The following is a 21,051-nucleotide window of genomic DNA, read 5'->3' as shown; positions in this document are numbered from 1 at the left end:
TAAATACCCAGGGTGCATGCAATGCCCAGAGGGGGTTGAAATGTCCAGGTTGGATGCAATGCCCGTCGGGTTTTTAAATGCATAGGTTTGATGAAATAGCCAGGGGGGATGAAATGCCCAGGGAGGATGAAGGATGAAATTTCCAGGAGGGATAAAGGGTTAATTTTCTAGGAGGAATGAATGGCTCAGGGAGGATGAAATGTCCAGAGAGAAATGAAATGCCCAGAGAGAGTTGAAATGCCCCGGTTGGATGCAATGCCCGTAGGGGGTTGAAATGCCCAGTTTGTATGCAATGCCCACAGGGGGTTTAAATGCCCAGGTTGGATGCAATGCCCGTAGTGGGTTGAAATGCATAGGTTGGATGAAATAGCCAGGGGGTATGAAATTCTCAGGGAGGATGAAATGGCCAGAGAGAGTTGAAATGCCCAGAGAAAGTTGAAATGCCCAGGTTGGATGCAATGCCAAGGGGGAATGAAATGCCAAGGAAGAAGGAAATGCATAGGTTGGATGCAATGCCCAGGGGGGTTGAAATGCATAGGTTTGATGAAATAGCCAGCGGGTATGAAATGCTCAGAGAGGATGAAATGCCCAGAGAGAGTTGAAATGCCTAGAGACAGTTGAAATGCCATGGTTGGATGCAATGCCCAGGTTAGATGCAATGCCAAGGGGAAATGAAATGCATAGGTTGGATTTCCTAATTATATCAAAGTACAGTTTTAATACAATTAAGTAAAGTTAATATTTGGTATTTCCTTCAATCCCCCTTTTGATCTCTTTTAAGAGATCACCACTTAATGCGTAAACTCAATGGGCTGATAACTGAGATGTTCTGTTGTCTGCTGGGTTATATTTGTTTGATGTCTAATGTTTTCAGATGCTTTCCATAGAAGAGTGCCTATTACTACCATCATCTTATTAAATAATTACTCTCATTCTCTTGGACAGGGAATACCCAGTACTCCTGAAAAAAGTCACGTGTGTGTGTGTGTGTGTGTGTGTGTGTCTGTCTCTGTCTCTGTCTCTGTCTCTGTCTCTGTCTCTGTCTCTGTCTCTGTCTCTGTCTCTGTCTCTGTCTGTGTCTCCAATCCGGACCCAGGAGTTGTAACAGTTGTAAGCAGACCACAGCTAGGTGTCTCAGAGAACTATTGAGTTTTTAAGACCAGCACTCAAACAAGGTCTACAACGCAGAAATGATTAGCAAAAGCACAGAAAAATAATGAAATGTAAAATGTTATTTAGAAGAAATGTTCTTTAGAGAGTCTCTTGTGGCCGGGGTAATCAGAGATAGACCATTCTCCACTTATTTCAAGGGGGGTGAAATGCATAGGTTGGATGCAATGCCTGTAGGGGGTTGAAATGCCCAGGTTGGATGCAATGCCCGTGGGGGGTTGAAATGCATAGGTTGGATGAAATAGCCAGGGAGGATGCAAAGCCCAGGGGGGTTAAAATGCCCAGGGGGGATGAAGGATGAAATGCCCAGGGAGGATGAAGGATGAAATGCCCAGGGAGGATGAAATGCCCAGGGAGAATGAAATGCCCAGGGAGAATGAAATGCCCGGGGAGGGAGAAATGCCCAGGGAGGATGAAATGCATATGTTGGAAAGTGTTTCTATTACCAATATGACTAACAGCTCAAGAGGTAGTTCTGCTTCTAATTATTACTTTGTTTGGTGAGAGAGTCCTTGTGGTAAATATTAATCTGAGTTTTACATCAGTCAAGCTGCAGTTTGCGAACATTAATTCAACTAAATAAAGATGGGCTCCAAAATTGGCGAGCTGGGGAAAATTAGACAACATTCGAATAAAATATTGTTCACTTTGTTTTATTGAGTGAATGCCAAACAAGACCCAAAAACAGATATAAATGTGTTTTGGTTTTAGCATGTGTATTGCATTAAAAACACCACTGTGGCTTATCATTTTGCCCTTGCTCTCTTCCTCTTCAGCCTCTGGTAAAACTTTGCTCGAGGTGGATTTAATTCTGGCCTCGCTCGTCTAAGTGTATTGCCACGACACAGCAGCACAGACTCTAATGGGCCGATCCGACAGTTCGTCTGGGAGTTTGACGGATTTTCCTAGCTGTTTATGACCCAAAGTGACAATGTGGGAATAACTGGATGCAAACCTCAGCTTCCCGGTGCACACAGCAGCTCGGAGCAGCTGTAAATGTCAACTAGAAACATTCTGGGACAGTGGCTTTGATAAGGACAGCGTTGAGACACGGTTTTATTTATTGCTTACTGTTCTAAGGTATTCTGCAATATTATGCAAGTCAAAAAGGTTCCTTTCAATTTAATTTTCGGAAAGCCCAAAATCCTAAACAGCAGTTGCCTCGTCGAGCTTTGCCAAATGGTTAATTTTATTGGAAGAAAGTTAGAAAATCAAACAACGAAACAGTCATTGGCCAATAATAGACAAACTGATTAACAATGTTTAGCAGGAATTAAGCAAATGGATAACAGTCCCAGAGCGTCCCCTGTCCTTCTCAACAAAGAAGATCGACAAAACAAACAAGTGGGGAAAAATGGAAACCTTGAGGAAATATTTTGTTATATTTTAGGTTTAAAATTAAAACTATTTAATTAGAAAATACAACCTTGTAAATGGATAAATGCGTCAAATTATGAGAAGATAATTTGAAACACTGGCTACGGTTCCTTAGTAAACTATATATTAGACCGTTATTATGCACTTATAAGGCATTTACTCACAATTGCTGGCTTACAATAGCTTATGAACAATTGATATAGTACCACTTTATAGATAGTTTACTAAGGCACATTTTGATCATACTACTAACTACTACTGCAAAAAACATGACCAGGTTATGTACTGTTTGCCCCAAATGCAATTAATGACATGACTAAAAATGCAGAAAATAATTTAGTAAAAATGTATTTCCTATAAACAGCGTATTTGCCATAAACAAGTGATAAATGCTTGTAAATGCCTTATAATTAGAAACGAACAACTAGTGCTTATTACCACTTTATAAATAGTTTACTAAGGCACGTTTTGCACATACTATTTACTATAACTGCAAAAAATAATGAAACTTTATTGATCTTGATTGTTTCACAGTGACCAGGTTATGTACTGTTTGCCCCAAATGCAATTAATATTAATATTGATAAGACTAAAAATGCAGAAAACTGTTTATAAATGGTTAGTGTACACAGGGACATTCACGCAGACGCTAAATATAACCGTCTTCATTTCCTGTCAGCTTACAACCCTCCCACTCGTTAATGACTCACTATAATTTCAACAACGATCCTGCAGCGCGAGTTTCACTGGCCATTTTACGACTCTCGTTTGCCCGGCCTCTGTCTTAAATGTTAATACGGTGTGAATCCTCTAATGAGCAAATGGTCGAGCTCGATGTGCAGCTGACACGTTTTGCTTCATCCTTCATTCTTTATTTATATTTATAATTATACTTTGTTGACATAAATGTGAACCGGGATTATTATAAAACAAAACTTTCAGATGAGTCACGTTTTGCACAGCACAAACGCAGACTTACTGTAATGTCGCTATAAAACGCTCATGTCATTTTGCTTTATTTGTTCTTTTAAATGGGAACGTACAACAAATAATGCGCTCCACATTAAGAACAAAAACACAGATAGCCACTTGTGATTAACTGAAGAAATACTGTGAATGGCTAAAGTGTAGTGTTTGCAAAAAGGTAATTTAAAGTCACATTTCTTTCAGCTACTTTCACAAACCACATTGTAACAAACAATATTTTGCTTTATGTATGATTAACCAGTGAAAAAAACCTGAGTTAAACATTTATACTTTCTCAAATAAGCCTTTTTCTCTATAACTTTGAGGGTAAAAAGTTCAGAAATCAGGAGTATTTGCACAGAAGTAGAGAGAAAAGAATGAGCATGGCTGACCACACTTTAGGCCATTGTTTGAGGTGACAGCCCATGCATAATGTTGATTCAGCACAATCCATTACTGAGAACATCTATTTGCATTTTCCATTCATTTTAACTGTCCATAAATGCAGCACATTCAAGACAATTAACGGGTGAATGTAAGGGTGGCATTTTGACATTCTATTGCTATTCTTTTTCTGTATTTGTGAGAGCGTATCAATTTCAAATTGAGAGACAGAGGGAGTCAGGGGGGAGACAGAGGGAGCCAGGGGGAGCCAGATGGAGTCAGGGGGAGTCAGGTGGAGCCAGGGGGAGTCAGGTGGAGCCAGGGGGAGTCAGGTGGAGCCAGGGGGAGTCAGGTGGAGCCAGGGGGAGACAGGGGGAGTCAGGGGGAGCCAGGGAGGAGACAGGGGGAGGCAGCGGGAGCCAGGGGGTGCCAGGGGGGAGAGAGAGAGAGACAGGGAGAGACAAGGGGAGACAGGGGGAGACAGCGGGAGACAGGGGGGAGACAGAGGGGAGTCAGGGGGAGCCAGAAGGAGGTAGGGGGGAGCCAGGGGGAGCAGAGGGGAGCCAGGGGGGAGACAGAGGGAGACAGAGGCGATCCAAAGTTGAACTCTCCTCAGATCTGACTAAAAAGGTTACGCAGTGCACCTTTAAGTCTGGTTACAGATGTTGATGACAATCGTAAGACTTTTACAAACAACTATTAAACATAATTTGCATTTATCATTAACTAAATGGCTTTCTTGACACACACAGTAAAAGAACACAAACAAGTCCATTTATTACTCACATAAATTAAGAGAGAATGGATTTTATACATTTTTCATCGTGACAATTTGTTGTTTTTGTTGCCTTTATTTATCAAAGATAATGCTATACCTTTTGTAAATGTACTTATATTTGAGTAGACAGTACATTTTGAGAGGAAACTTGCGACAGTTTTTGTTGTTGTTTGTTAGTTTTTTTCCCCATTCGAATATATTGCACACACTTCTCACACTTTTCGCCCTGAACCAATAAGGTCTGGGCAAAGTTGGGACAATCTGAATCTTTCGCCTTGTCATTTGGAAAGCCCTGAATTACAAACCAAACAGCGCAGCAAGAAATGCAACAACAAGAAACGCCAACCCCGCGGATGGAGCAGAGATGAGCGACAGCCAGCCAGATCCCGGACGCAGGAGCGGGAGATGACGCTGGAGTCGAGGAGGAAGAAGAGGAGGAGAGAGAGAGAGAGAGGATGGAGAAAGGGTTCGGTGGAGGAGGAGGGGGTGTTAAAGGGGAGGCGGCTGGAGGCGCATTTGAATTCAGCCAGTGTGTCTAGTGCGCTAGCCTCCGTTACCTGCTCTGGCATGGCAACAGAGAGACAGTAGACGGCAACAACGAGCCTCGAATGCTGCGCTTTTCCCCCCATTCATCAAAATCAGCGAAAGGGGCGCGAAGTCCCCTGTCCCCACCCCCGTCCCCCCCTTTTCCCCTGGCAGCTCCAGGGTGGGGAGAGAGCCAATCCAAGGGGGGAGAGCAGAGCACCCCTTTGGGATTTGCCAGATTTGAAGCGGATACAAGCTGAAGCATAGAAAGGCAACACTACGATAAATGAAAGGATGCGCGCGAGATGTCAAATATGTTTCCAAACAGAGTCGCAGTGGGAGCTCGGCACGCTGTCGTGAGATCAGGCGGGTGTTTAATCAACTAGTCCTGCTCGGGAAACTTGTGCAAACTAAACGGCAGCTTCGGGAATAGTCTTGACATGGGACCACCGCTGTTGCCGCCGCCACGGAGACAAGCGGACCACCGGAGAGGGGCGGCGATGGGGAAGCTGGCCTGATCTGACCCCCACACCAGAGGCTCCCGGCGGCCGAACCCTCCCCGAACACCTGTGCTGGATGTCTTGATGTATTGCTGTGGGCTGGGACACTGGCGGAGAGTGCAGTCCACCTATGTGAGTAAAAAGGTAAGCGACGTGCTCTTATCTCGTGTCAAAGTGTGTGTGTGTGGGGGGGGTTCTAAAGCTGTGGTGCAAGTGGTCCGAACAATCAAGACCAAACAAGACCACATGGAAATATGAATAAAGTGCTATTATTTTGTGTTGAAAATGACATGTAGAGGTTTTCTTTCGTTGTGGTGTTGAAACCAGTATTGTATCGAGCCAGTATCGTGACAAGACTGTAGTTTATAGTCCTCATCCTGCTGTATTTTCTAAATGTTGAAAAGTGGTGATTCTAAAACTGTGGTGCAAGTTCCACCGGGTGGTTTTGGTCTTGGATTAGTCCTAAATTAGTCCAAATGGTCCCGTTTTAGACACTGATTGGATCTATTTAGTCGACATCTACTTCTAGATCAGTTTATCATCCTGGTTCAAAATTGTGATAATAAAACATGCAGAACCGAAACCTATAACTAGAAAAAACAGGACTAAAATGGGCTCAATTTAGGACCAAAATAACGACAAGGTTGAACGCACCCTTAAGCTTTTGTTATGTACCTGGCAATCTTGATTTTTCTCTTGTGGTTTAGTTCTAGTTTAATCCCAATTTTGGCGTGATATGTGTAATTATGTATAATTATGATGTTAATGTGGTTTAGCCATGTTGTTTGACAAGACTTGACATTTTTGTATTCTCTATATTTTAATCTATTTAGCCTTTTGCTGTCAATTTTGTCGTGCTGTTTTGTTTGAAAAGTTTGAACATCAGTCTCTACACGGCATTCCTGATCACATTTAGACACAATTCTCACGATGTGCTGCCTGCTTTGCGCTGTGCTGCAGTTTATCAGGACAGACGGTCGTGCTGTAAAACAACCTCCTGGTATCGATCTGATTAGGGGATGTGAGCGATGGGGACGTTACAGATAAACTCAGCCCAATGGCTTCACCTGTGGCTTAAGTAAAGCAGCACTTGACATTGTGAAAAGGATAAACTGCTTATGTCTACAAATGGATCCTAAAATACAACTATAAAACGACGAGCAGTGACACAGGCGGGATTTGGCCACACACACCCTTTGTCAAAGTCTGTGGCAGCCAAGGTCATTTTCTGATGGAGTGAGATAGATTATAGAGTATAGAAAAAGGGAGTTGGATACAGTGTGATTTAAAGACTAAACATAGAATATGCAGCTTTGATTACGTAGCAGTTGTACTAAAACAATGATACCGACTGTTGTTACATGTCAAAATCATGATCAGAGAAGGTTATTGGAGTTACAAGATCAATAACATTATATGTAAACAGCAACATCATGGGATTATGGTCTTTCTGATTTCTAATGTCAGATTTTGAAGTTTGCATGTCATTTAAATAATCTTCCAAGGTCCAGAAATCAGATACTTAGTACATTTTGGTGTGCGTGTAAACTAAAGGTAGCCACTGTTTGGATATAGGATGTCACCTTTTTCTATTTCATTATTTTACATTAATCCAAAGTTAGTAATATCAATTTTAAGATTAGCTATTTAAAATACAAAATAATACATTTCAATAGGGTCAACATTTTATTCTTCCATTGTACTTAACTATATATTCTCATTGTTTTTCTGCTTATAGACCATTAAATGTATTTGAATGGGAGGAAGAGAAAAGAAGCAACAGAACAAGAAAAGTACTGTATGTAAAATAGCGTTTTCACAATTGTAACATTTCAAAGTAGATTTCGACAAGGAATTTATTCGATTCACGATACCAATTTGGATACCGCAACAATAAATAAAGACGCTGTATGCTCAACATTGTACTCGTTCTGATAAGACTCCAAATCATTTAAAAACTGCTCACAACAAGGTAGCATGTTGTGCCTTTAATGTAATTTTTCTTTTTTGCATCAATACTTGGTGCGCGTCTAGTTTTGACACTAGTTTTAGTATCGATTAGTATCTGCTTTTTGACACATTTGACATCCCTAATCTAAAATATACATATCAATTTCATGATGGAATGTCTTCAGCAGAGAGGACAACAGTCCAGGCATGTGTCATTCCCACACAAAACATTAAGAATTCATATTAAAGTGGACCGAGAACCAATAGACAACAAAAATTAATGTATTTTATTGCTCAATTGAACTTCTGTGACCTACGTGTTCGTCTTAACTATAATAATCTAACTCTCATTGCTGTGGATGACTAAGCATTGATATATTCTCGACTTGTGACTTGCAACTTAACTTCATCCCCGAGACTTAAAGCTTAACGACTTTGGCCTAGTTTCAACACAGTGACACCAGCAAAGAACTACCAAGGAGGAACTGGGACCCTTTATGCCCTTTTATTCATATCAAAAATGTGGTTTGTTCAACTGTGACCGCAACCGAATCTGTATTGATCCGCTGCTGAATTACACCAGCGACGATTTGTGTTTGCGCGTGCCACGTTTTTCAGTAAATGAAGTGAAAATAACAGATGACTAATGCTCTCTGGGCATCGGCGACCGAGACGACAACAGTCATTTATCAGCCAGATTTTAGGCCTGAGCGCGTCCGAGATTTTACGCATGGGGGATGAAATACTGACGGCTTTATCTGTTCTTTGTGCGTCGTGTTGCTTCTGCCGTTGCGTTTTTAAACCTTCACAAATATGCTCAGTGGGTTTAAAGTCACACGAGTGCATTGTTAGTTTTGTGCGCCACCTGCTGGTCTTTTTGGAGGTGTTAGTGCCTTCCCCATATGTTCCACAGTATGGCTTTCAAGGCATCTATCTCCATGGAGACCGCTCTAGGCTGAGTGACGGGTCAAATCTGTGGCGAGAATGCATGTTTTTCACTGTATTTCTAAGCAATGTGTTAAATAAATACAAGATGGATCACATTTAATGCTTTATTGTGTAACATTCCAGGCAAATCTAGAGGTGGTTGATCAGGTCCTGCAAAGTGACAAAGTGCAGCTTTAACCTTCCGCTGTGTACAAATGTTTAAGAGATTTCTGCCTGAACACTGGTCATTATTTATCAATTATTCACGATTACCATACTCAGAAAGTGACCAAAGACATGTTTTAAATTTTCTTTCCCTCCTTTTGTCTGGTGCGTTACTATTTCTCAATTTTGTGACCAGCTTGACAAAATAAAACTTTATGAATGACAAAAGTAAGTGAATGTGACTTAAACCGCCAGATAAAAAAAGTACAATAAGTCTTTTTTTTTTTTGTGGACTACTGTTATGACCCCGAAGAGAGGTTTAACATATTTAAACGGACACGGAGACGAAGACAATTTTAAACAAGTTTATTAGGTTTTCACCAAAATAAATGCTAAATTCCGAACCCCCGTGCCCTAAAAATCACCCCAAAGTTATAAAAAGAAAGATGGACCTGGTGGGCCAGCCAAACAGAAACAAGGACACACCAAACCCCCTATCTAGCCCCAAACAAAAGCGAAAGTGGGACTACCGGTCCCACCAGGCCAAACAAAACAGGCTAGTGCTATTGCTACTGAGAGCCAGCTGGGAGCAGGCGAGCCGAGTGCGTCTACGAAGAGAGAGCGAGATGAGCCCATCCGGTCTCCATTTAAAGGCTCCAGGGCGCGCACCCGCGGCCGGGAGCCAATCTAATAAAAAAAACTAAACAGATCATTAGACAAAACTGAACAGACAAAATATTATTATAACCAATAGGGAGGAAAAGTGCCCAAACCTAACAACTACTACATTGATTTAAAAATATTTATCACAATTATTACTTTTTATCATTTAATTACTTGACACCCCTACTTGTACACACTAAAAACTTACAAACGTGGCTTATTGTAAATCACCCAAGAAGTGCGCAAGACTCCTGGGAGTCACAACACTATCATATTTAAAAATAAACGGGGACAGGTCAAATGTAGTTGCGTTTCATTGTAATGCAAGTCCACGGATCCGTCACTAAAACCAGCTCCAACGTTTGTGGAGTTTGCTTCCCCTTGATATTCCTTCAATCAATAGGGACGTGTCAAGATTCATTCTGTATTTCCTTCAGTATAAAACCTGTTGTTCCCGCGGCTCATAGACAAACGTGCTGTGATCTATACGAGGCGGCGGTGACGGCCTGTCGGAGCGGCTGACATTAAGACTCTTCCACGTGGTACAGAAGGGCTCCTCTGCAGTCGGCGCCGCAGCAGCCCATAATGCACACTCTGCACACTGTAAAGGCGCCGCGCAGGTACAGAGCAGAGAGGGGAGCACAGCGGGACGGTGGAACCAATCCTCACTGAAGAGACTGTAAACCGGGACCGTCTGTTTGAGTGGCAGTAAATAGAGAGGGTCTGTGAGCGTGTGATTGATTGAGCAAAGCTGTCTGAGGACGTATAATGTGTGGTGGGTAATGTAATCTCACTTTAAAATGGTATTACTCAAGTAGAAATACAAAGTTTTTTGGACTGACGAAACATTAATTAGAATAGGACAGATTCTGATGTTTCCAAAAGAATGGGCACAAAAAATGGCAATATTTGGAGGCAAGGTGTAAGTGAAACTGTTTTATATTGTCAATGTAAAGCTTTTTTCACTTGTGGACATCTTCAAAATGATCCTCGAGTAAATGTGACTGAGTACTACCCACCTTTGATTATAAATGACCAGACGCAGAGGAGCAACTTTTGTTCTGAGGGTTGTTACTCTCCTGTTGAGTTTTGTTTGAGTTATTCTATTATCACTATGCATTCTAATAGCTCAAAGTGCTCTATCTCCTCTGGGGTACATGATTAAATAATATAACTATATATAATGATTGATCGAAAATATTATTATACCAGTACAAACTGACACCAACCAGATTATGATGAATTTACTTTTAAAACATGTCACTTTTCTTGATGGTCTAGCACCCGCTTTTCTCCATGAATGTTTCACAGTATGACATTTAACCTGGCTATCTCCATGGAGACAAGCAACACCAGGCTGAGTGACAGGTCAGATCAGCGGAGAGGTGAACCCATTCACGAAGAATTCAGTTTTTTCAAGTTTGTTCTACACCTGTAATTGAAAAACTGCTAATTATTTCATTTTATTTGATAGCCAAACTATGGACAATTATAGCCAGAGCACAGCAATAACATCACCACGCTGACACAAATAATGCACCTTTAACTCACTACATAAAATACAAATGTTCTAATTAGTTTTGAAGCGATTGCCTGGTTGGTGCTGTGAAACGTAGCATGCCACAGTTGCGTTTGTCGATCCGTGATATGTGAACGATTGTTGGCTCGGCGCTGTGCTGTTTCTGTCAGGATAAATGTATACAGTGCAGATCTATACGGCTTTAGGGGCCTCATTGATCCAACAGTGAATCCAAACCCTGGGCTACAGTACAAACAGGCTGAGATTGACTGCCCTGTACCAACATCACTGACATTTCCTGCCGCACTCAGGGCCGCTACATGACAGCGGTTATCAGAGGTACGTGGAACTCAGGTGCATGTCATAGTACTTTTGTAGCAGCATGGTTTTGTGGCAGTAACAGTACTCTTACTTGAGTTAACAGTTTAAGTTCCTCTTCACACTGTGAGTAAATCTGCAAGTGACAAAAGCTATTCATTGTTCATTGTTTTATGTGTTTTGTGTTGCATCGAATCACCAAGACAAGTTCCTGTGCTTGTGAATTTTGTTCATTGACAATGGCAATAAACCTTTTCTGATTCTGAAGTTGAGAATATTTGATTTGAACATTTGTGGAGTTTTTTCACTGCTTCAAATGAAGTTTTTTCAGTTATTTGTGGTCCATCCTTTTAAAAATGTACATTATTTTATGTTTTCTCCTTCTAATGTCTTAACCTTCTATTTATACATCAGATTTACGTTTATTAGAGTAATTTCTTGGAGTAATACGTGGAGTACTATTTTTGAGAGCAGTGTCTACAATGTGTACACAACAGATCCACGGGGGCTTGTCTGTTTATGGTCCCAGAGAGGAGGAGCCTGAGCCAGATGTTGCATTATTACATATTCATATGGATCCAAATGCATAACTCCTTTTATAGCAAGGAGAGTTTATGGTCTATTTCTGCAACGCGGCTTCACTTTCACGTCTAGTTTTTTTTCTCGGTATCTTCGTACCTCCCACACATCCTACAGGAGTTACTTTTGTGCTTTGGTTCTGGATTTTTCAGTTGGGTTTTTGTGCACACGAGGACCACAGAGTCAGCATTTAGTATTGATGCGACGGACCAATGAGGACTAAACAGGACCCGGGATGGACACAGCAAAACTGTCCAGGAAGACGGTCTTGTGGGTAAGACTGTCTGAAAACTGGAGAAACGAATTCACTTTAAAGGCGCACGATGTAACTTTTCTGGAGGAGGGCACGCCACCATTTTGTCTCCATGGAGTTGTCTTTTGCTTGTTTGTTTGTTTGTTTCTTTATATGTATGCATCCTATAATAAGCTATAATATTCTTTCTGGAGTCCACATTTTAAAAACTCTGCATTATGGCTCCAAGATGTTGCTTTTCTACCCACTGGATTTGGCAAGAATTTAATTGATCAACTTTCTCCCCTCGTCGTTAAAGAATTTCAGCGGCTGCAGAATCCTATCTTTATCGTTGTTTCTCCGTTGATGGCTCTTATGGATGACCAAGTAAATGAGGCCGTAAACCTGGGGATTTCTGCTGCGAAGCTCAGCGATAACGATAGCCACGTCCTTCATGGAAAATGCCGTTAGTCTTCGGTCGCTCAGAGTCTTGGTTACGGAATACAGAGTGGAGGAACATGTTTGCATCTAAAGAGTATCAGGAAAAACAACTTGGAGTCGTCGTGGATGAAGTACATTTGACATACAAGTGGTAAGTAATCAATTTGGTTAAAAAAACAGGGCTGTATTATTCAAGACGCGATTCACCCGCAAATGACTGTTACCAAAACAGCAGCGGTCATTCGCCGACACGTTAACGTCTCTGTACATCCCATACATTCTCCCATACATTCCATTGTGAGCAGTAGTGACGCTTGTTGTTATATCCAACACGCACTTTGCATATGTCATTATGAGTCATTGCTGTGATTGGTGAAACCCAAATTACAATATTCTGGCTCTAAATTACATTTTGCCCAATCAGCGCCCACATTTTCCCAACGGCTTTCAGTGAGAGACTTTCTAGATTGATACAAGTGTAGAACTCATCTCTCAGTGCCACATATATCAAGTCGGCATGAGTTTAATGACATACTTTCCGACAAACCAACAGCAGCTCCATGGAGGCGAGCAGATGGTCCACCAGAAAAGTTACATAGTGCACTTTTAAGGTCATAAATCCTTTTTGAAACTCTGTTTGAAAACCTTAAATTACTTCTGCACATAAAATCCAATTTGCTCCTTAATTCCAAATCATGCCGATCGTTCTGTTTAGTAGTCGCACATGTTATTGTGAAATAAAATAGTTTTATATTGGAGGTTGAGCCTGCCAATGTACAATTAGGTTAAGGTTTCCATGTCCTCACTGTGCTATATCATTATTATCATCATTAAAATTACAGTCTACAGTTGGCAATCACACGTGTGACAAATGATGTTGGTTTGCTCTGGTGCCACTCACACACATTTAAACACAGAGGTTTGTGTAAGAGGCTTAGAGACAGCTGTTTGTTGATGTTTGTACTGAGCACATGTGCTGCTCTGAACACGTGAGAGGGGCAGGGCCTATGGCTAGGGGCGGGGCATTGAATTATCAAGTGGGATTTCATGAAGTGAGAGTGGAATGTGAGGAGGATGTTTACTTGAGATAGAGATCCAAGAAGTGCAATAAGACATTAAGTCAATTTAACTGTTTGGCTGTTTGATAAATGTCATTTTGTAATAGGCATATTTGGCTTATTTATAACTGACTTAACTGTCCAGCAACAGCAGAATATCAAGGTGCAGCAAGTGTGAATATGCATCATGACACATGCAAACGCACCAGACTGTTCACTGATGAAGAGATGAAGTCAGGACTGCAAAATCAGAGGCTTTTTTATTCTAGGAATGTTAAAGCCAAGATTGACTGTTTGTTGAAAGAGATTAATTTATGCAGCTCTGTTGGTCTAGGCAGGATTCATTTATGGGCCAACATTTAGTGTGTACTGCGACGAGTTGGCCACTGTCCAGGGTGTACCCCGCCCAAGGCCCAAAGTCACTGGGATAGGCTCCAGTCACCCGCGACCCCAAAAAGGAACAAGCGGTAGAAAATGGATGGATGGATGGATGGCATTTAGTGTGTACAAATAAGTGTAACAGCTCTTTTTGAGTAAAAAAAAAAAATCGCGGGAAAGCTTCATGTTGACTAAATTATTTGAACATTTTCTTTCAGTTTCCTCCAGTTCAGATTGTGTGCATTCTTTGAAGTTTTTTTTATTATTTTATTTTCTATTTCTTAGCCTCAATTTATAAATCAAAATTGAGTACACTTACCTTTCTTACCTAATACTTGCTTTACTCTTACTTGACTATTGTAGCCAATTGGACTTTGTACTTCTATATTATTTTAACCTTAGTCCGTTAAATGTACTACGTTCACAAAGACAACATAATGCGTGAATCTGGCTGAAATAAGATGTAGAAGATGTGGAGTCTCGTGATGCTTCCTCTGTGAGGTCACTGGAGGCGCGTGCCGACGCAACAGATGCCGCTGAGAGAAATAAGCCGTTAATACCTAACGGCCTCGCGGAGGGAGACTCCACTCAGCGGGACTCATCACCGTGGCTCCTCCGTGCGTCTGTGGCGCTGTCCTGCGAGGCTCCGCGGGACAAACACACCTTCCATCGCTGGCAGGACACTCCACGTGCACCGGTTCGGAGGCTTTATTGCAGCCGCGGGACTCGAGCGCGCGCCCTGGATGTGTCCCATGGCGGAACGGCCCGAGCTGGACTTACCGGAGTCAGGTGAATGAGGCTCGTGCCTGAGCCACGACGGGACACGGCTGAAGGAGCGCCCACACCGCCATGCCGCCCAAGAAAAAGGTAAAACATCTTGAGCAATTCACTTTAGAGCAGCACTTGACCCAGTTGGACCGAGGGCTGCGTGTGCGCGTAAAAGGAGAAGGAGAAACGCCACCATCTGTTGCACTGTGGGTAATCCTGGTGAGGAGGCCTTTTCCCTCACAGCGGTGCGTCCTGGACACACTCTCTTCTGCCGGTGTTACTGTCCAGTCTGGGGTATGGACTGTCCTGTCTGAGGGTCATCTGTCAAACACTGCTCACTGTGTAAGAGTCAAATACATTTTTTCAAACAAATCTGATTATCAGTCAATTTAAATCACTCTCATTATTAAGGACCTACTTCCTTTAAAATGAGAAGTTATAGGCAAAGGAATGCACATTTATTTGGAGACAAAACATTTCAAAGTGCCTAATAGGACAATAAAAGGGTTACATAAGAGTAGTAGCAACAGAATGTTATCATTGTTAATTATTAGATAATTGGCAGCTTATACCTAAATTATGAAGTATACTTCAAGTACTTCACAAGAAGTATTCATGTTATTGTACATTAGAACAAAGTAGAATTGTCATTTTCCAAAATGCCACTTTATTGTCAGTCTTGTTTTACAGACCTTTTACAGAAATAACTGTACATAAAGTATTCAAACTACTGTAACTACCATAAACGTGTATACTTTTCAATGAGCACACCAGCTCCTTCCTGTGACACAGCGTACTATTTCCAGACTCTTCTCCAATGATCCAATGTACTTTTGTAGTGCGTCCGCTCATATTTATTTTAGCGTTTGAGCGTAGGCTGCAGCATCATGAGTAAGACTTGTTGATAAAGTGGGAGTGAGGAAGCAGTCCGGCGACCTACTGTGTCTTGTGCTGTTTCTCGGAATAGGAAAAAGCCTCTTAGTCTCAGTTAGTAATACCTCCACCAGACCTGCTCTTTCCGGGGATGTGGGGCAATTAGCAATCAGAGCTGTCGGGATATGTTGCCAAACTAATGAATAAACCTGGGCATGATCCCACAATGATTCCTCTTCTGAATAAACATGTACAAATAACCACCTAAAATGAACAGAACAAATATAAATAACCACATTTTAAAGCAGTAAATTCTAACTTTCATGTGCAGTGCAACTCCTTTTATGTGAGAATGACCAGTTAGAGCAATTAGGAGCCATTTTGTGAGACTCAATTCTGCGTTCAGACTTTATTTGGTTCTAAATTGATTTCATTTTTACTTTGATCTTGATGTGGACTTGATTTGATCCTAGTCCAGGTTTAGTCCTGATCCTAGTCCAGGTTTAGTCCTGATCCTAGTCCAGGTTTGGTGTCGGGTTTAGTCCTAGTCTAGTCCCAATGTCTCTTTCTTAAACTTAGGGCTATAGACACTGTTAAAAGATCCAACTACTGGAAACAAGTTAAGGTACTACTCTCTGGTACAGAAATAAATATTTTTCTTTTCAGATATTAGTTTTATTGCCTTCTGAGCGTGAAGTAAAGAAAGGTATAGGTTATAGGTTATAGGTTTCACTTCACACAAACTATATAACTGTAAAAAACATATAATTTGAAACCGTATTTAATTGACTTAATGAACACTGTAGCTTTGCTTTGTCGTTTTATATATTTACTTACACAGGAACTGGTATGACAGAAAGTACTGTTCAGGTACCGAAGACCAGGTTCATTCAAGTACCTGAAAACTGAAGGGTACCGAGCCCTAACTGGACCCTTATGTCGCACTGCTGATTACTCAAACTCAGACTTGTGAAAAATATTCAGAAGTATTACCTTTTCATGTCATTCATTGTTTTTATTATATCGCTATGGCAACAATATTGCATAATCATTTTTCCTCACTTGAAACCCATGGGAGATGATTACTAAGCGGTTGTCTGCTTCACTTTGTAAACGTAGAGACCAGACTGAACAAAACTAGTCTCATTAATTGTTGTATTGTAAAACAGGGTTGAAGATAAGACAGTGATTCAACTCAGAACTCAAACTGGACGTTGCCCCAAAAAACATCCCTTGTGTCCTTCTGAAGCTCTTCTGTCCCAAGACTCTCATAATATTACTACACACGATTTATCTTGAATTCCAGGCCTAAATTTGAGACCTTTTACATGTTTGTCCTGCCAACAGATCAGATTTACCATATTTTATAATGGACTAAAAAAAGATTCCCAGGTAAAAGTTAAAGAAGCACCTTTTACTACTTAAAATGTACTTTCACAGTTTATAAATAATGTTTTTTTTTCTTTTTTTACACATATTTTTATCAAAGCCTCAATAGTGATTTGAATTAACAATTGTGTTGATTTCTGTTCAAACAGAAACACATTCATTGATTTTCTTGTTGTTTTTAGAGCTTATTTTCCCCAAAGTTAGGATGTTAATTCAAACTATAAACGTGCTGAAAATACCCGTCAGGAAAAAATACTCTGTCATTTTGAGTTCTGTTAAAAAATGCAGTTGTAGTAGTTGTATACATGTACTGTACCCACTGTAACAAAGTATCTATCTGTTTAGTTTCCTGTTATAACAAAGTAATAACGGATAACTGAAAACTGTACCAAACACAGTACTTTTACCGTTACATGTTTGTGACTTTCCACTGCTAAAGGCCCGCCGCATGTGTATTATATAACCCACTCTGTGTTTATTGTCGGTAGCGCGTGCCTTTATCCAGAGCAGGAGGAGCTGAGGACTTAAGACGCACTGATACGCTGAACGCAGTGAGTGTGATACCGTCGCCGAGAGGAGGGGGCAGCGTTTGTGTCTCTGCCGCTAAACCCTGGATTGACGCATGCCATCTTAATCTGCTTATGCTCACAGACAATCATGACCCATAGAACGAGGGAGATACACATTTGGCCTCTGCGGCGGATGATATTTTCCAATTTTAGATTCGTCCGCTTTGATACCGTCTTTATTTTGAGGCTTTCACGCGAGCGACAGATGCGGCACTTGACATGGGATTGTGTAATGTGTTCGTCATGTCTGACAAATAATCACAGTAAATATGAGAACTTAAACCCAGGAAGAGATTTGATACCTCTGGTCAAAGGTCAAACGCATTTATGCATGATGTCTTTTGGGCGTTATGTAATTTATTATATATATTGGCGAATCGAATACATTGGCCTGGGCTTGTATTCATTAGTTTTGTACTATACCAAATGTTTCTCTCTAAATGGCATCCGTTGACCACAATTTTATTTGCACTGTGTAACTTTTGTGGTGGAGAATTAACCAGCTTTTAGCCTGCTTTTCACCAGAAAGACAGACAAGTTTAATGCCATACTGTGGAACACCGTGGTACTTGTTACAGTTGTGGTACACAAGCTTCTTCAGGCGGTACACAGATTATTTTGCAGTTCAAATATTTGAACTTGAAGAATTTCAAGTCAAGTCAACCCGCTTTTGTCCTCTTCTGGGTTAGTCCTTGTTTAGTCCTGGTTTAGTCCTATTTTAGACCTGGTTTGAATTCAGATGGTACTCGTAAGGCCAAATACTCTATGTACATGGGATGAAAAGGTTGAGAACCACTGTAACATTTGCTTTTAGAGACAGAGCAGCTGTTTCGATATTTTATTCTCTCGGCAGTTCATAATTGGTCATCGTATTCACACTGGGCCAGTATTGTTGGCTTAATTATATTTTTCTGATTTGGACAAGCAAAATTGTTCGCGAAGTAAAAAGTGGCAGCAGATTTGTTGAACCGTCACCAAATTCTTTTCATAGACCCGCCATGTGCCGAGTGCACCTGTTCAGGCCGCGCTCTGAATGATGCATATGTCATGTTGAGCTCACACATGGCTGGTACAGACACTGCCAAACTTTAGAAAATACTCATTTTTTTGTTAGTAAAATCGATTTTATTTCACCAAAACACTGACGAGTAACTTCAAATGGCCACATGTCGTATTTCCCCGCACCGTAAAAATCGATTTAATCCCATAGTTTGCGCGTGAAGCTTAAAAACTGAGACGTTACCGACAGCTGGTGGCGCTCCAACATGGCCGCTGTGGAAGAGGGAACACACATTTGATCTCGCCATGAAAACAGTCCCAAAAAACCAATTGGACTCCCGATCCTCCAGACTGCAGGGCAACTCAGTGTCAGCCACCCACTCTGTACCAGCCCAGACGCTCGCTCGCTCGCGCTCAGGCTGTGGACTTCAGAGCGGAGACGCTGCGAACATGATCAGCTCGGACTCCAGGACAGGAATTGATGAAAGCCACGCACATACGACGCAGGGTAAGACGCAAGCGCGATACGTACATTGCAATTGTAGCTTCGGGTCTTAAAGATCGTGGAGTTGTTAAGTGTTTGGATTGTTTGACAGATCTGCCGTATTATTTTGATGAATCCGATTGTGGTTTGAGTAAGTCGAGCAGTTTGATGAGGTAAACTTGAGTTGTGAGGTTCTCCAGGGAAAAAACAGGACATATCTAGCCTGGTTCGGCCTGACAGAAGGTTGTGTTTGAATGAGTTTTATCTTGGTTGTGTGGCTGTATGTTGTCTATATTTAAAACGATTAAAAATGACCTCAAAAAGAGACAGAGGCATCTTCCAAACAAGAGTATAAAGTGATATTTCTGCTCTTTTATGCTTAGTTTATGTTCCATTCATGGTTTGTGCGATAATTGAACCTCAACCAGGACCTTTACTGGCACATTTAACACTTGTCTGAATATTGTTATCAAGAAAATTCAACCAAAAAAATCCATCTTGTCCAGTGAATTCTTAATTAACTTGTATATACTGTATTTTCCGGACTATAAGACTTTAAGTTTTTTCATAGTTCTGGCTATACTCCGGAGCAACTTATATGTGATATTATTTGTTATTTTCACACTTGCAACCGCATTTCATACTCCAGTGCAACTTATATATGTTTTTTTCTTCTCTATTATGCATTTTTTGGCTGGTGCGACTTATAGTCTGGAAAATACGGTACTGTGTTGACTGTGTTCTCCTCAATTTCTTTATAAATCTCATTGGAATGAACTATATTTCTCTCAAGCGTTTACATTTTTTGGTTTGTTTTACTTCAGACTTACAATTTAAAAACCCGGCAGTGGCTCAGTGGCTCAGTGGTCTAGCATATGCCAGAGATTTCCAAAGATTGGCAGCTTGATTCCCGCTCTGACCAGCTCACACTGTCCTGCACTGGTCCTTAAGTAAATCACTTCACCCGCCTCAGACTTTGGCATTGTGTCATCTCATCTCAAACAATTTCCACTTAGGCTAATGAGATTTTAAAATGCTAAATACTAAAGTTCATTCAAAAGTATTCCAACACCAGTGAGATCAATGTGTTTTTTCCCAGTGGTGATCCAGCAGTTTATTGGGTTGTTTCACTTTTATATATTGTTTTGGCCAATGCATCTCTATGTACTTTTTGCATGCTGGTACACAAGCTAATAACGGACGTTTTTTTGACATTGCCTTCAATCCAAAGCTCTTTAATGAATGTGGCGGTCAGAGAGTGAGTGAGGGATTGAATAAGTAGCATTTGAAGAGTCTCAGCCTGCAAAGCACATCATTATTAAACCTTCAACAATCCTGCAAAGTAGAACAGAGCTATATATCATATCACTGGTGTTGTATTGTGATATATTTGGGGATGATAAATGTGGAATATCGTGATACATTTGCACTGCAGCTGTCGTGAGGAGCAGCAGACAGAGATCGTGGCTAATTGCTTCTGCTAAAGCCCAGAGCAACTTAAATTTAAACGCTGACAATGAAGACTCTGCAGAAGCTCAAAAACTCTTATAACTAAAGAAATAAGACGTCAGGGGTGAAAACAGTACCTATAATTTATAAATGCCACCTTTAAGCAGCCTACTTTATATATTGACCATCGTGTACCATTATAACATCCAACTGTCCACCAACTTCTGTGCTGATTCGAATGTCTGTTATCTTCGCCTCGGGCACCTGTTTATTCCTCAAAACAGTTGCAGGAGTTGATGAGTCGAGGATATTTTGCTTTTTGCCGACTCTGCATTTCAGGTTTGGGAGTTGCCATGGAAACGTCTTGATGAGAAAGTGGGGAAATGACACGGCGGGAAAGCGCGCGGGCAACGGTGCAACGGACGAGCGCTCCGAGCTTTGAGTGAATTAGACTTTGTACAGGGCGAGCGATATGTCACCAAGCTCTTAAAGCCAGAGGGATAATAATGGTAAAACTGTTCTACAAAAGTGCCAAGAGAGTCAAAAGGTCAGATTATGGCTGAACAAAGGAAAGAAAAGCATATTTTTTT

The 21,051-nt window shown here is 41.1% G+C and overlaps 1 protein-coding gene across 1 annotated transcript in view; it reads left to right on the top strand.

The window, feature by feature from the left end:
- The first annotated feature begins 5,599 nt into the window (after window positions 1-5,599).
- The window catches only part of cacnb2b (calcium channel, voltage-dependent, beta 2b), a 33,416-nt gene continuing 17,964 nt past the window's right edge, over window positions 5,600-21,051 (top strand). Inside the window, exon 1 of the mRNA XM_072440815.1 lies at window positions 5,600-5,844. Within this exon, the coding sequence (XP_072296916.1) occupies window positions 5,785-5,844 (60 nt within the window). The 5' untranslated portion in view covers window positions 5,600-5,784. The remainder of the gene's footprint in view (window positions 5,845-21,051) is intronic.

This window comes from Eucyclogobius newberryi, unplaced genomic scaffold (genome assembly GCF_026437365.1).
Source record: "Eucyclogobius newberryi isolate DKJ021-1_F unplaced genomic scaffold, fEucNew1.0.hap1 SCAF_12, whole genome shotgun sequence".
NCBI classification, from domain to species: domain Eukaryota; kingdom Metazoa; phylum Chordata; class Actinopteri; order Gobiiformes; family Gobiidae; genus Eucyclogobius; species Eucyclogobius newberryi.
The sequence above is the reverse complement of the archived record's forward strand: the minus strand, read 5'-3'. Positions and strand labels throughout refer to the sequence as shown.